Source organism: Trichechus manatus, unplaced genomic scaffold (genome assembly GCF_000243295.1).
Source record: "Trichechus manatus latirostris isolate Lorelei unplaced genomic scaffold, TriManLat1.0 scaffold00001, whole genome shotgun sequence".
Classification (NCBI taxonomy): Eukaryota; Metazoa; Chordata; class Mammalia; order Sirenia; family Trichechidae; genus Trichechus; species Trichechus manatus.
Window position 1 is genome coordinate 3,588,681 of NW_004443937.1, and position 16,915 is coordinate 3,605,595.

The 16,915-nt window shown below is 40.6% G+C and overlaps 1 protein-coding gene across 10 annotated transcripts in view; it reads right to left on the reverse strand.

The window, feature by feature from the left end:
- SUMF1 (sulfatase modifying factor 1) overlaps positions 1–16,915 on the reverse strand; it is a 140,472-nt gene that overhangs the window by 70,096 nt on the left and 53,461 nt on the right. The window contains exon 8 of one of the 10 annotated variants that reach the window (XM_023736182.1): positions 9,988–10,042. The exons of 6 other annotated variants lie outside the window; for them this stretch is intronic. In XM_023736182.1, the coding sequence (XP_023591950.1) occupies positions 10,025–10,042 (18 nt within the window). In that variant the 3' untranslated portion in view covers positions 9,988–10,024. Of the gene's footprint in view, positions 1–9,987; positions 10,043–12,127; positions 12,219–12,431; positions 12,515–15,293; positions 16,309–16,915 lie in introns of those variants that run through there. 3 more of the 10 variants (XM_023736085.1, XM_023736134.1, XM_023736157.1) reach the window with 3 other exon arrangements.

The window sequence follows — 16,915 nt, forward strand, 5'->3', positions numbered from 1 at the left end:
TCCATACCTCATACCATACACAAAACAAATTCAAAATGGATTAAGGACATAAATGTGAAAACTAAAACCATAAAATTCTTAGAAGAACAAGCAGGGGCAACGCTATCAGGCCTAACTTTTAATAACGAATTATCTAACATAGTAACAAAAGCACAAACAGCAAAAGACATACATACATACACACATAAATGAGACCTTATAAAAATTAAAAACTTTTGTACATCAAAAGACTTTACCAAAAAAGTGAAAAGACAAGCCATAGATTGGCAAAATATCTTCAGAAACCATATATACGATAAGAATGTAACAACCAAAATAGACATGAAAATTCGACAACTTAACAACAAAGACACCAATAATCCAATCATAAAATGGGCAAATCACTTTAATAGGTATTTTACTGAAGAAGACATTCAAATGGACACCAAACACACGAAAAGATGTTCATTGTCATTAGCCATCAGTGAGATGCAAATCAAAACCACAACAAGATACCATTTCACCCCCACTAGGATGGCTAAGATAAAAGAAAACTGAACATAACCTATGTTGGCAAGGAGGTGGGGAAATTGAAACCTTTTCGCATTGCTGGTGGGAATGCAAAATGGTACAGCCGTTGTGGAAAACAGTGTGGTGGTCCCACAAAAAGCTAAAAATAGAACCACCATGACCCAGCAATTCCACTCCTAGGAATATGCCAAAACACTTGAAAGCAGAGACTTAGAGACTTGTACACCAATGTTCATTGCAGCACTATTCACAATGGTCAAAAGGTGGAAACAACATCAATGACTATCAACAGATGAATAGATACACAAAATGCAGTACAGACATACAATGTAATACTACTCAGCCAGTAGGAGAAATGAAGTCCTGAAACATGCTACAATATGGATGGAGCTGGAAGATATTATGCTGAGTAAAACAAGTCAATCACAAAAGGACAAATATTATATGACATCACTTACATAAAAAGACAAGAAAAGGCAAATGTATAGAAAACAAAGTTTCTGAGTGGTTACCAGGGGCGAGAGGGAGGGAAAAGGGTGGGTTAATGGTGATTGAAATATCCCACGGATTAAGGGAAGGGTGCACAGCCAATTATTATAATTGCTGTCAATAAACTGTACACCTGCAAAAAGTTGAATTGGCAAAAGCTGTGCGATAGACATATTTATAACAATGACAAAAAAGAAAAACACAAGTAGCTGCTGAGGCTGCTTATGTACAACCAAAATCTTCATGGATTTGGTTTCTCGGTTTGGAGGTTTAGGGTCATGGTTTTATGGGACATCTCAGTTAATTGGACTAATAACTTGTTTAGTGCTTCTGTTCTATCTCCTAGTTTTTGTGTAGTGCCTGAGTCTTAAAAGCTTGCAAGCGGCCATCCAAGGCACAACAATTGGTCTCTATTTGCCTGGAACAGAGGAAGAAGGAGCATCAGGAATAGAAGGAGGATATGGAATGTGTGGCTAATTGCCTCCATAAACAACTGCCTCATTTGTCATGAGACCAGAAGAACTAGATGGTGCCTGGGTAACATTACTTAACTTTTTTTTTTTTTTTTAATATACAGATATTTAGCTGCCATTTAGTTCTATTAATGATTTCCATTTGATGATTTTTTTAAAGTTTTTTTTAAAATTGTACTTTCGATAAAGGTTTACAGAGCAAACTAGATTCTCATTAAACAATTAATACACATTGTTTTGTGACATTGGTTGCACAACATGTCAGCACTCTCCCCTTCTCGACCTTGGGTTCCCCATTACCAGCTTTCCTGTCCCCTTCTGCCTTCTTGTCTTTGCCCCTGGGCTGGTGTGCCCATTTAGTCTCATTTTGTTTTATGGGCCTGTCTGATCATTGGCTGGAGGGTGAACCTCAGGAGTGACTTCATTACTGAGCTACAAGGGTGTCCGGGGGCCACACTCTCAGTGTTTCTCCAGTCTCTGTCAGACCAATAAGTCTGTTTTTTATTTTTTTTGTGAGTTCGAATTTTGTTCTACATTTTCTCCAGCTCTGTCCAGGCCCCTCTATTGTGATCCATGTCAGAACCTATTACTGAACATTTTGATCAAAGATTGTACAGAAGAATCCTGATCAAAAGGGGGAAATGTAGAACAGAAATATCAAATTTTCATGGTCTCCAGATTTCCTGGAGCCATGAAGGTTGGATGAACCCCTGAAACTATTGCCCTGAGATAATCTTTAGACTTTAAATGAAACATATACCCTGCAGTCTTCTTAAATCTAAACAGTAGTTTAGCTTAATTAGTAAAAAAAAATCTGCCTTGAGCATTATGCTCTTTGAAGAATTATCTATATGAATCAAACTGACAACAGCAACTGGAAAGATTAAATAGGAACCTTAGGGGGCAGTGAGTTTATGTTAATGGGGGAGGAACAACCCAGAAAAGGAGTGTGAGAATGGTTGCACAACTTGAAGAATGTAATCAATGTCACTAAATGGTACATGTCCAAACTGCTGAATTGGTGTATTTTTTGCTGTGTATATTCTCAACAACAAAATAAATAAATAAAAGGGAGGAAAAAAGCAAATTAACTGTTCTATTTTTTCTTCAGTAACATGGTTTCATTTCCAGATCCTTAGGAAAAGAACAAATGAGTCACACTATGGCATAGGAAGCCACTAAAGGGAAGCTAGAGAAATGGAAAATGACACTATATTACTTTAGAATTCATTAACAAGCCGGATGTTAGGAACAAAACAACCTGGTAAATCAATAATTTAAAAAAATAATTTAGTGGAAATAAGAAATCAGGTAAGAAGGGCATGAGACTGATTTAAAAGCTTAAGATACAGAAAACAGCAGGCCAAATTCACTGCCTGCCTGCTGCTTTTGGAAGAAGCCACTGCATAACACAGCAGTCCACATCTCTTAAATGATCTTTCACATTTGTAACCCTTTCTGAAATTCCTCATACACAGAGCTTGCTGTAAAATGGCACTACAAAGAAGTAACCAGCTTTTCATGTTTTATGATTTCAATAACATCTGGAATCCACTAAACACTGCATAAGTCTGGGGATCAGAAGATCTGGGTTCTAATTCTGACTATGCCAATCATAGAAAAATCTAGGGCAAATCAAAACCTCTCTTCACTCCATGAATTATCATAAGAAATGAGAACATTACTACATGCCCCCTTTTGTAAGACTGGGAATATTTTGAGGACGTCAGAAATAAAAATAGAGAAGGAGCGAGAGAAAGAGGAAGGACTTTGAGCTCTTCAAGGAAAAAAAGCACTTTTTTTTTTTTTTAAGTAAAAGCACTTTCACCTCCTTCCTCTCAAAAGCACCTGGTGGTTCAGGGTAAATTCAAGGCTACTGTACAAGAATGTAGGGTTTGAGACATATCTCTGCATTTATACCCCACAACACATTTTGATACTATAATCTGGAACGCTATAGTGGAGAAGGGATTGGGGGACCATCTTCAAGTTGAAAGACACCATTCTTTTTCTTCCCAAGCCATTTGTAATGATTCCCCCTCTGGTTTAGGAGTGCTGTGAGGAAACTGTTTATGAATATGGATTTCTGTACGTGAAACGGAGAGAATTATTCTGTGTGTCAGAATATATGCATAAGCTAACCTTTGTCGCCTGCCAAGCACAATGGGATAACGGCCTTCGCTGATAATGTTAAGCTAAAAAATTAGGGGTTGAGATACTGAGGGGGGGTGGAGTGGGAGGTTAATTATAATATAAAAAAAAAAAACAGTCAAGGGAGACCCCAGAGTATGAAAGAGATGGGAAGGGAGGCCCACGTAGATGGAAGATGGGATCCCACGCCTGGTAGAGAAGGTCTGACCCTAGATGCGGACCTACACCTCTGGCTGTCACTTCATACCTCAAACCACACCAGGACAGGAGACAAAAACTCAAGCAACCGACCCAACATGGAGGTCCCTTCCACCTAGAATTTGGAAGTATCTCTCCTCTGCCCAAAAAAGTGCTCAGACCTGTCCTGTCAGCTGTGGACCCAACCAAGGGAGCCAAGAGACAAAGGCTCTGCAGATCCTCCCCTTCCTCACCACTGCCCCCCCACCCCCGCCCATCCATCCCCACTATCTCCAGGTAAACAGACATAAAGGGAAGGAATAAACAACCTTTGAAAAAGCCAAAAAATCTGGGGCTTCCATTCTGGCTTCCTAAGTGTCAGTGGGACAAAACTGCCTATTAATATCAAAATCGTTGTTGTTAATTGCCCTTCTACTCATGGTGACCCCAGGAACAAGAGAACAAAATGTTACCCGGTTCTGTGCCATCTTCACAATCGTTGGTATGTTTGAGTCAACTGTTGTAGCCACTGTGCATACTGCGTGCCTTCCAGCTAGGAGGCTCATCTTCCAGCACCATATCAGAAAATATTCTGTTGTGATCCATAGGGTTTTCACTGACTAATTTTCAGAAATACATTCCCAGTCCTTTCTTCCTAGTCTTACTTTGGAAGCTCCAATGAAACCTGTCTACCATGGGTGACCTTGCTGGTATTTGAAATATTGGTGATACAGCTTCCAGAATCACAGCAACACACAAGCCACCACAGTATGACAAACTGACAGATAGGTGGTGGATGGAAATGATAAGGGACCATAATTAGAGACTTCTGAAATTCAACCACTCTGTAGGCAAGGACTGTGTGATGTTTATGCCTGTTCCTAACACAGAGCAAGCATTCAATAAATGCTTGCTAAATACACAAAAGAAAAAGAACATAATCTGGCCTAAAAAAAAAAAAAACAGAGGTAGTGCCAGAAGGAGAAAGGATCTTAACAAAAAAGAAATGTTCCAACTAAGAGGCACTTGTTGTTGTTGTTAGGTGCCATTAAGTCAGTTCCATCTCCTTCTACCTCATCAAGTATGATGTCCTTCTCCAGGGACTGGTCCCTACTGACAACATGTCCAAAGCACGTGTGACCAAGTCTTGCCATCCTAGCTTCCAAGGAGCACTCTGGCTGTACTTCTTCCAAGACAGACTCGTTCGTTCTTCTGGCAGTCCTTGGTTCATTCAATATTCTTCGGCCAACACTATAATTCAAAGGCATCACTTCTTCAGACTTTCTTATTCATTTTCCAGCTGTCACATGTACATGAGGTGATTCAAATTACCACGGCTTGGGTCAGGCACATCTTAGTCCTCAAAGTGACATCTTCGCTTTTTAACACTTTAAAGAGGTCTTTTACAGTAGATTTGCCCAATGCAATACATCATTTGATTTTTTTACTGCTGCCTCCATGGGCGTTGATTGTGGATTCAAGTAAAATAAAATCTTCAATCTTTTCTCCATTTATCATGACGATGCTTACTGATCCAGTTGGGAGGATTTTTGTTTTCTTCATATTGAAGTGTAATCTATACTGAAGGCTTCATCAGTGCTTAAAGTCCTCTTCACGTTCAGCAAGCAAGGTTGTGTCATCTGCATAATGCAGGATTGTTCCTCCAATCCTGATGCTGTGTTCTTCTTCATATAGTCCAGCTTCTCCCATTATTTGCTCAGCATACAGATTGAGTAAGTATGGTGAAAGGACACAACCCTGATGCACACCTTTCCTGATTTTAAGCCATTCGGTACCCCTTTTTCTGTTCAAACGACTGCCTCTTGGTCTATGTACAGGTTCCTTGTTAGCACAATTAAGTGCTCTAGAATTCCCATTCTTCACAATGCTATCCATAATTTTTTATGATTCATACAGTCGAATGCCTTTGCATAATCAGTAAAACTCACCCAAGGCCCCACAACATTTTAAAGCTGAATCTCAGATGGAAACACAGGCCACTAACCTCTGCTTTCACCACTTAACCCTGATTCTGTTATTCAGTGCAGCAGGAAGAGTTTGACTGAGGGGCTGTTACAATAAACAGCCACATTAGCAAACTCTTCACTCTTTTCATTTAACATTTCTGTTATAACCCCAACCCATTATGCTGATCTTTTGCTACCCAAGTCTTAGAGCACAAGGCTCTCCCTTTCCAGGAGTGCTATAAACTGTGAAACAGATAGCTAATAAAAGCCTTATATCAAGCACACTGGTGTAAGGAAGCCAATTTACAAGCCACTCTCTAAAGCCACTCACTGGTTTACTAACAGAGATCTTTCAACAGCTCTAATGCTCCCATAAGGAGGGGAAGAATACACTGCAGCAAAACCAAAAGACGCAAGCACCCTCTCTTCCACTGCTTCTTCTTTCACTTTGAGCACAGAAAAGGCATTGTGCTTGAAGACTGCGCAGACTGTGGCTCTGGCTCAGGGCACTGATGGCTAGGCATTTACTTCGAGAAACTGAAAGCAGTGAGGATGACAAAAAAAGAAAACACTCTCTCCTCTTACCACGAAGGCTTCAAAGGGTCAGGCCCTGGTTTCTTACCTTGGGATCCCAAGGACCTAGCATAGTGACCTAGCCAACCTGTCCTTCATAAGGGCACGTCCTCGGAGAAGCCGTCCCAGCTCTACCTGGCAGAATACACAGAGTTCGCTGAGGTTCCCACTTCAATCGTATCTGTAACACAGCTTGCCACAGTGCACCTTGAGTTGTCTGATGACTACACAATCTCTCCCCAGAACTACAAGCTTCTTAATGGCAAGGCCCGTCTTACTCAGCTTTGTATTCCCAAGCACAGATACAGGTCCCATAGTACAAGACCAGTACCAGCTGCTCTCAAGTCAATTCTGACTCATGTTGACCCAATGTGTGTCAGAGTAGAATTGTGTTCCAGAGGGTTTTCAACAGCTGATTTTTCAAAAGTAGACTGCCAGGCTTGTCTTCCAAGGAGCCTCTGGGTGGACTCGAACCTATAATCTTTCCGTTAGTAGGTGAGAATGTTAATCATTTGCACCACCCAGGGACTCCATAATATAAGAAGTCCTCAGTCAATATGGGCTGACTCCAGTGCCTCAGGGTTCTGTCATGAGCCTTGTCCACTCAATATTTTATCAAGTACTTAAAAACCACAGCCAATCTGTTGATTATATTAAGCTGGAAGGGAAAGCTAGTACTATAAATGACAGCACTGATACTCACAATAATTTCTATAAGCTGTGTCTCAAGGTTGAAACTCATCAACAAAAGGAAACTGATTGGAGAGAAGAGTTTAGACTTGCATTAAGTTTAAAAATACAGCTGCAACATAAAGAGAAAATTCAGAAAAAAGTTTTGCTTTTAAACTACTTTAAAAAAAAAATAGCTGCAAAGCAACAATATTTGGGAAGTCCCAGCCTGGGATGAATATATATGGGAATAAAACTGCAAGTTTCCTTTGGCTACAAGCTTAACAGGAGCCAACAGTGAGATGTCGCTCTTCCCGGAGCTGCTGCAGCTGCTGCTGCTACTCCTCATAGTAGTACAGCAGTAGTACTAATAGTAGTAGTAATGTATACTAATAATGATTAACACAGAAGGTACTGTGTATTTTATGCTTACTCTTTGCCAAATACTGTGCTACGTGCCTTACCTTCTCTCGGTTCCTCACAACTCCTCTATGAAGTAGGAATCTTCATCTCCACTTAAGAAAGAGTAAACTGAGTCTCAGAATGGTTAAGTGACTTGCACCAGGTCACACAACTGGTAAGTCACAGAGTCACAGCAACAAGATTCAAACCCAGCTCCACCGGACTCCATCCACTAGCCCATCTCTTAACTGCCAACGAACATAAATTGAGCCCCAGTGAGTAGAGAATGATGAAAAAGGGCAGCATCACTATTATTTGCATCTATCAGGCAACATCTAGAATGTTATGTGTAATCCTTGGTGCCCATTTATAAAAAGGGACTTTTTTTTTCATGCATGCTATCCAGAGGAATGTAACCAGTCGTCCTGACTTGTGAACCAAGTTACCCAAGGCATGGTTGAAAGAATGAGATGCTTCAGGAGTCTGAAAAACTTTCATGTATAACAGAGAGAGAAGACATGTTCTATGTTCTCACCACTGGCAGAATGAGGAACAGTGAGTGAAGCTTCAGGAGTGGAATATTTGGTTCAACATAAGAACCTTCAAACAGCGAGAACATCTGATAATACAAGAGGGGGCCACAGGATTAAGAGTTCTTGTTACCAGGAAGTTTTAAGCAAGAGGCTGCAGGACCACAGCTGTCAGGGATTCAAAGAAGGGGTTCCTGCAGGGGTTGAGGCTGAATGAGGCTTCCACTCTAATCCCTTCCACCTTCGAGATCCACTGATCCTCCACACCAAGAGAGAAGGCCAGGGTACATTTTGGTGTCCTGCTCTCCTAGCTCAGGAAAAGTAAATGGTTGTAACCTGTGGCCTGAAGATAATTTTATTGTGAGATAGAAACAAACTCTTTCTACAATCCTACAAATAGCAACTGGAATAAGCATTCAACTATTTCAATCAAGCATGTGTATGGATAAATAGAAACATGTTACAGGATCTAGATACTTGAGCCCTATACATTCCAGCTTATTTTTATTTCTCAACAGTTCTTTTTTGTTGGCTAAAGAATCCAGCTCCGGAATCATAAAGAAAAACGGCAATGGATGAACATTAGTTCTTCTTCCAGGAAGATTTCCATCTTCTACTAGGGATAAAACCCAAAAACCAAACCTGTTGCCATCGAGTCAATTCCATGTCATAGCGACCTGTCTTGGTTATCTAGTGCTGCTGTAACAGAAATACCACAATTGAATGGCTTTAACAAACAGAAATTTATTTTCTCACAGGTTAGGAGGCCAGAAGTCTGAACTCAGAGCTCCGGCTGTAGGGGAAGGCTTTCCTTTTCTGTCAGCTCTGAAGGAAGGTCCTCATCTCTTTGAGCTTCTGCTCCTGGGCAATCTTCATGTGGCTTGGAATCTCTCTTCCCACATCTCTGCTTGCCTAATCTGCTCCTTTTATCTCTTGTAAGAGACTAACTCAAGACATACCCTACATTAACCCTGCCTCATTAACATAACAGAAAACTCATTCATTAATGGAATCACAACCACAGGCATAGAGGTTAGGATTTACAACACATATTTTTGTGGGATAGAATTCAATCCATAACTTTCCATCCTTTGGCCCCCAAAAATTCATGTCCTTTCCACATGCAAAACACATTCACCTCATTATATCATCCCAAAAGTCTTAAATCAACTCCAAGTCCAAAATCTCATCTTCTGAATCATCCAAATCAAATATGGGTGAGACTTTAGGCATATTCCATCCTGGGGCAAAATTCCTCTTCATCTGGGAACCTGTGAAATCTAAACTACAAGTTACCTGTTTCCAAAGTACAATGGTGGAACAGGTACAAGTAGATATTTCCATTAGAAATGGGAGAAACTGGAGGGAAAGAAGGGATACAAGGCACCAAGCAAGTCTAAAGCCCAGCAGAACAAATTACATTAACTCTCAAGACTTGAAAATAATCCTCTCTTCTCTGAGACCATCTGGGCAACGGCCCCACCTGCCAGACTCTAGGTGTTGGCCACACCCTCTGAATTCTGTGTGGAGGCCCCTTGGCCCTGGCCTTCAGCTCTGCCTACCAGGCCCTCTAGCATGGCAACTCTGCTCCCTTGGCTTTAGGTGGCCCGATTCTCCTAGGTCATCTGACAACCCCAACTCCTTGGCCTCAGCAGGCCCCATCCTTCTGCCCCCGGGCATGGCAGCCCCACCCCCAACCCCCAGCACACCTTAACAGCAGGCCCACACTCCGAAATCGAACTGAGATGGCAAAGATTCCACTCCTTGAAACCTAGAACTGTGGCCCAACACTTTGAGATCCAGGAGACCTTGGCACCACCCTTTGAAACCAAGTCAGCCCTGCTTCCTATGCTCCTTCCAACAGTTCTGCTGATCTCCCAGCTGCTCCAGGGATGGTCCTTTTCTTTTCTTGGAGGACAACAGATGTAGCTCCTTTGACACGTTTACTGCCTGTAGAATTCCAAGAGGCAGACAGTGTGCTTTCCTTTTGTTCTTTCTCTGTCCTCTTCATGGGTTTTCTGCTGTGGTGGTTGGTTAGATCCATCAGTCAAAGGCTTAATCTCTTTAACAAAAGATCGTGTAGTCACATCCTTGGTGAACACTGTAAGACATGTGTCATTAGTTTGTACAACAGAATTTTCCAAATCTTTAAGTTCTGTTCTCATTTTGCACAGTGGCCTGAAGTCCATTTCCCTCCTCTCGCATTTTACGATAAGCAGCAAGGAGAAACCACACGGATCTTTTCAGATCCTGCTTAGAAATCTCATCAGCCAGATATTCAAGTTCATCACTTACAAGTTCTACCCTCTACCAAACATTTACAGAAGTCAGACAAGTTGTTTGCCACTGCATAAAAAGTATCGCTCTTCCTCCGTTGTCCAATCACGTTCATCATTTTCTTTTAAAGCCTCACCAGACGCGCAATCAATGTCCACATTTCTAGCAACATTCTGTTGCTGGCGCCATAGGTATTTTCTAAGGCAATAGGGACATTCTCTATAGCTCTCCTCACTTCCTTCTGATCCCTCACCAGAATTGCCTTTGACATCTATAATTCTACCAACAGTCTCTTCAAGGAAATCTATGTTTTTCTATTAGGCACTTTAAAATTCTTCCAGCCTCCACCCATTTACCCACTTCCAAAACTGCTTCCACATTTTAGGTGTCTGTTAGAGTAGGACCCCACTTCTTTGTTTCCAAATTCTGCCTTAATTATCTAGTGCTGCTATAACAGAAATGCCACAGCGGATGGCTTTAACAAACAGAAATTTATTTTCTCACAGTTTAGCAGGCTAAGTCTGAAATCAGGGCACTGGCTCTAGGGGAAGGCTTTCTCTGTCAACTCTGGAGGAAGGTCCTTGCCTCTTCAGCTTCAGCTTCCTGGTTCCTTGGAGACCTCCATATGTCTTGGCATCTATCTTACCCCATCTCTCCTCTGCTTGTTTGTTTAATCTCTTTCATATCTCAAAAGAGATTTACTCAAGATATAACCTACACTAATCCTGCCTCACTAATGTAACAAAGACAACCCATTCCCAAACAGAACTGTAACCACAGGCATAGAGGTTAGGATTTACAACACATATTTTGGGGGGACATAATTCAATCCATAACACGACCCTATAGGACAGAGTAGAACTGCCCTATAGGGTTTCCAAGGCTGTAAATCTTTATGGAAGCAGACAGCCTGCCACATCTTTCTCCTGCAGAGCAGCTGGTGGGTTCGAACCACAAATCTTTCAGTTACCAGCCAAGCTCTTAACCCACTGCGCCACCAGGGCTCCTTCCTACTAGGGAGAAGATGATACAATTATTTTCCTAAATATAATTTTAATTGCCTTCCTGTCCCCTTGGCACTTAATAGGTATAATTTGCAACCACATTAATTTATATCATGTTTAAGTCAATTTCATTAACACTTCCATGATTTTTTTCATTTTGAGCTAACCTGTTGATGAGCTAACATTTTGAGTAACTAGGTTACTTCTGTCAAACTTATTTATTCTGAAACATGCCCCTAAAGTATCCTCATTAAAAATATGTGCATAAAGGCCTTATGGCAGGTAAAAATTCTCAATCATGCCTGATTCTCAGGGAATGCTTGCTGAATTGACAGGGCTGCTAATGAGGCAGTCAATGGGTGGGGTAGTCTCAACTAAAAAAAAGGAAATGTGATATTTACTGTTTTTGCCAGGCTCAGACAAAAGCAGTCTCATGCCTTAAGGCAGAGGAGGACTAGAAGACAGGCTAAGCAGGAGCCTAACAAACACTGCACACTGAGATGTGCAGTGGTAGGAGGCCAGGGGAGGGGTTATTAGGAGGAGGAGCAATCAGGCCTAGAGTTTAGATGATCTACAAAAGTAGTGTAAGTCGATTCAAATAGGGACTTGTACATGAACGTTCACTGCAGCACTATTCACAACAGTCAAAAGGTGGAAACAACCTAAAATGCCCATCAACAGATGAATGGAAAACAAAATGAGGTACATATATACAATGGAATACTGAGAAATGAAGTCTTGATACATGCTGCAATATGGATGGAGTTCAAAGACATTATGATGAGTGAAATAAGTCAATCACAAAGGGACAAATACTGTATGACCTCACGTATATAAAAAGACAAGGAAAGACAAATGTATAGAGAACAAAGTTTATTAATCGTTACCAGAGGTGAGAGGAGGACAAAATTGGGGCGGGGGGTTAACGGTGATGAAAATATTGTATTAAGGGTAGGGTTGCACAGACAATATAATTGCTATCAGTAAGTAGCACAACTGTGGAAAAAAAAAAAAAAAGGTGAATTGGCAAAAATTGTGTGATAGACGTATTTACAACAATGACACACAAAAAAAGAGTACCTACTAAGCCTGCCTATGTACAACCAAACACCTCATGGGATCTGGTTTCTTGGTTTGGAGGTTTAGGGTCATGATTTCATGGGACATCCCAGTTAATTGGCCTAATAACATGTTTAGTGCTTCTGTTCTATCTCCTAGTTCAGTGTGTAGTGCCTGGGGTTTTAAAAGCTTGCAAGCAGCCATCCAAGGCTCCACAATTGATCTCTAATCACCTGGAACAGAGAAAGAAGGGGAGTCAGGAATAAGAGGAGGATACGGAATGTGTGGCTAACTGCTTCCATGACCAACTGCCTCCTTTGCCATGAGACCAGAAGAACTGGATGGTGCCCAGCTACCATTACTGAACATTTTGATCAATGATTCTATAGAAGAATCTTATGGACTCCAGACTTTCTGGAGCCCAGGTTAGCTGAATCCCTGAAACTATTGCCCTGAGATAGTCTTTAAACCTTATACCAAAAATATCCCCTGAAGTCTCCTTACAACTAAACAACAGTTTAGCTTAACTAGTAAAAAATGTCTGTGTTGAACATTATGCTCTTTGAAGAACTATCTATATGGAATCAAATTGACAACAGCAACTCGAAAGATTAGATAGGAACCTTAGGGGGCAGTGAATATATGTTAATGGAGGAGGAACAACTCAGAAAAGGATGGTGGGAATGGTTACACAACTTGAAGAATGTAGTCAATGTCACTAAATGGTACATATAGAAACTACTGAATTCATGTATGTTTCCTGTGTATATTCTTAACAACAAAATAAATCAAATTATATTAAAAAAAAGAAAGAAAAGAAAACCCTATGGAGCACAGTTCTACTCTAACACACATGGGTTCACCGTGAATCAGAATCAACTTGATTGCAACTGGGTTGGTTTATAAGATGTTAACATTAGGGAAAGCTGACTGAAAGGTATTCTGGAACTCTCTTTACCTTTGTAACTCTTCTGTAAATCTCAGTTTATTTCAAAATAAAAAGTTAAAAAAAAAAAAAAGTAATGCAAGATAAAATCTCAAGTCCAATCATCCAATGACAAAGGAGTACCTGAGCAGGGTCAACAAGGCTGGCACCTGCCAGCACAGCAGTCCATGCTGATCTCACGCCAGGGGATTGGCACATGTCCCACTTTTATATGACGTGTCATGCACAGGTGGGCACAGGCTCAGAGAGTTGTCTTTTAAAACAAGCAGAGTCCAAATTCTGCAGGTATAGGCAAATTCCATGGGGACAGACGAGGGCAACCTGATCACTTCTATCCCAAGTCAAAGTAGTCTAGAGAAACAGAACACACTTTCCAAAATGTCTACAGCTGCACAATCTAATTCCATGTTGACACTGGTACGTGGATGAATCTTGAAAACATTAAAAAAAAAAAAAAAAATGCCGTTGAGTCAATTCCGACTCACAGCAACAATACAGGACAAAGTAGAATTGCCCCACAGGGTTTCCAAGGAGCAGCTGGTGGATTCAAACTGCTGATGTTTTTGTTAGCAGCTGTAGCTCACCATAGCTCTTAACCACTGCACCACCAGGGGTCCTTGCAAACGTCGCGCTGAGTAAAATAAGTCACACACAAAAGGACAAATATTGTACAATCCCACTTACATGAAATATCTAGAATAGGCAAATGCATAGAGATAAAAGTTTATTAGTGGTTACCAGGGGCAGGTGGGAGGGGAAGGAAGGTAGGGTATTGCTTAAGGGGTACAGAGGTTTTTTTAAGGGTGATGAAAAAATTAGAAATGGAGAGTGATGAATGTTGCCCAACATGGTGATTATAATTAATGTCACTGAATTGTGCACATAAAAATGAATGAAATGAACCAATGTTGCCGAACAATTTGTATAGAAATTGTTGAATGGGAATCTAAACTGCTCTGTAAAGCTTCACCAAAAACACAATAAAATATTATTTAAAAAAAAAGAATGAAAAGGCAAATGTTTGTTACATGTATTTCACAGCAACAAAAATTATTTTAAAAATTCCATGTTGACAAAAACAAAGCAAATAATCTCAGGCTAACAAAATTTAGCAAGCAGCAGGGATTCATTCAGAGGAGAAATTATTTTGGAAAACTTTATTCCCATTGTACTTTAACGAGCCAAGAATAAGCAAGTCTCTCATTGTGAGGATGACTATGTAACAAGCCAACAAAAGGTAAGCATAAGAGGAATAACAAGCAGTCATTATTTGTAAATAACATTTTCCTCCCCTCTGCTCTCAAAGGCCAACATTCCTTATCGACCCTTCTTTATGGTAGCATGCAATATTCCAACTAGATAGCTGAAACATAATTTAAACAAAAATAGTAAAAACAAAAACAAAAAAGTACTTTTGAGGTATAGAGTTGTAAAGTATTTTCCCATACAACATTATCAAATTTAATTTCACAACAATTTCATCAGATAGGCAGAATTATTCCCAATTTGTGGATAAGAAAATTTAGATTATAATCTAAGTTTAGAGATGTTCCTTTTATATTAAGTGGCAGAGCTATGTATAATCCAAATTATTTTGACTAATTCTAAGACTGGAGTTTTTCCCATTAGAAAAAAAGCTGCCTAAATTAAATTATGTCCCTCTACGTTAGAGGGAAAGATACTATTTTATATGCCACTCCATCCTGTCATGTCCTTGGCCGAGCAAGTCAGCATGGTACCTGGGCAGTGGTAGTGAGTATGCTGGTGTGGGAAACAAGGATGTTATATAAACTCTTCACATATTTTAATGAAAGCGCTACATACTGCCACATACTAGTATTGGTCTCAGAGTTAGCTAACTGGAGGGAAAAAAAAAAAAAATTTTTTTTTTTTTTTTTTGATTTGTTTTTAAAAAAAAAAAAAAAAGTAGCAGCAATGGCCACACCCTGGATTGTGTCTGTGTTGAAGGGGGTGATGCCGTTTTAATGTAGGCGCACATAAGCATCTCCACGGCCAAGACACACATACAGTCACTCACTCACACTCACTCTCTCTCACACACACACACACACACACACACACACACATACACTCACCATAACTTTCTACCAGCTAAGACCAAACAGACCACCACATCCTGTGGTCGATACTGCAACCTCTCTGAGTGAGGACTCTGTGAAGAAAGCACACGAGGCTGTTTCCACAACCTGCTTCTGTCACAAATGACTGACCAATAAAATAAAAACTAATGATAACTTTAGCTCCCTGGAAGTCACTGAGTAGGAAAAACGTATTTCCTATACAGCCTTTGCATACAAAGCACTGACTTTTTCCCAAGCTCTCCAAAGCTGCTTTAAAAATATTTGCCATTGAAGTTAGTCTTGGAGCTACCATAAATACATGACGCTGAAGCAGGGGTGGATTAACCACTAAGCACAGGATGCACTGGCCTCCACTGAGCAAGGTACCTGCGGGCTTAGTTGGGTTTTCTTGCTGATCTGTGGTGAGCAATTTTACGTGGGTTTCATCATCTCTTTGCCATGGTGAGGGACAGGTGAAATTGTTTACTGCAGATGGTGGGAAGGCACAATTGGGGCCATGGGTACCTTGCTTATTGGGTAATCTGGCCCAGCACTGAAGAGGTCAGTTCTGAGGCTGAGATGTTTACTAAGCACATGGATATTTCGGTTTAAATTTTTCCCTGAAAATATCTGCTTCCAACCAGCCTTTGCTTCTGAGACACCTACAGTATGGATAATGGTCAAACTCCCCCAATTCTAGGTGTCTGGAGTTGGCTTTGTTTATTTTAGAACCAACTATTATGCACCAGATTCTTTGCTAGACCCTGGAGTAAGATTGTCTATTAGAGAAGAAAGGCAAATAAATTAAAACCTCAAAGAGAAATAGGCATTAACCAGACCAGGTGAGACCTACCACAGCTGTGAGGAATTGCAGGACCAAAATCTGAAAGACGAAGGAAGCCCGGAGAGGTGAGCCTGCTTTTCCAGCAGAGATCTGTTGATTCAAATGGCAGCAGCTTTAAGTCTGAGAAGCTGAACAGAACTCTGAATAACTCTCGGCCTAAAGAAACAAAGATTGGAGTTCAGGACCCTCCAAGGAGGAGAAGCCTAGGTAAACCCCTAGACTTTGGGTTGGCACCCTGAAGAACGACACTCAGGGTAAACTGGAAACAGATTACCCCTCAGAGGGACTGAAGCTCGGCTTCAAATCATCTGAATTCCTGATTGGATGAAGCTAATCTAAAATAGCTAGTGTTCCTAGCCTGAAAGTTTCCAGAAGCAAAGGTAAATCCTTTCCAGAGAGAGAAAACACTATCAAGACCACAAGTAATAGCTACAATTTTTTTTTCAAAGCAAAAAGAAAGTTTTATTCAGCATATATTCAAAGACACAAAAGTGGGAAATGGACAAGCATGCTGCCAGAGCCATGTCTGTCCAAGTCTAAGGAAATATTACAGAATAGACAAGAGTGGGAAAACAGAGAAGCATGCTGACAGAGCCACATCTGCCCAGGTCCAAGGAATACTACAGAATCGTCACTATATATTAACATTACAAATGGGCAAAACCATTGAAAGCTTCACCTTTTCACAGATAGGCTAGAAACTGCTAAATCTCCCTAATCCTACATTTTGAATTGTCTTTCTTAACAGTCATTGGTACAGGTT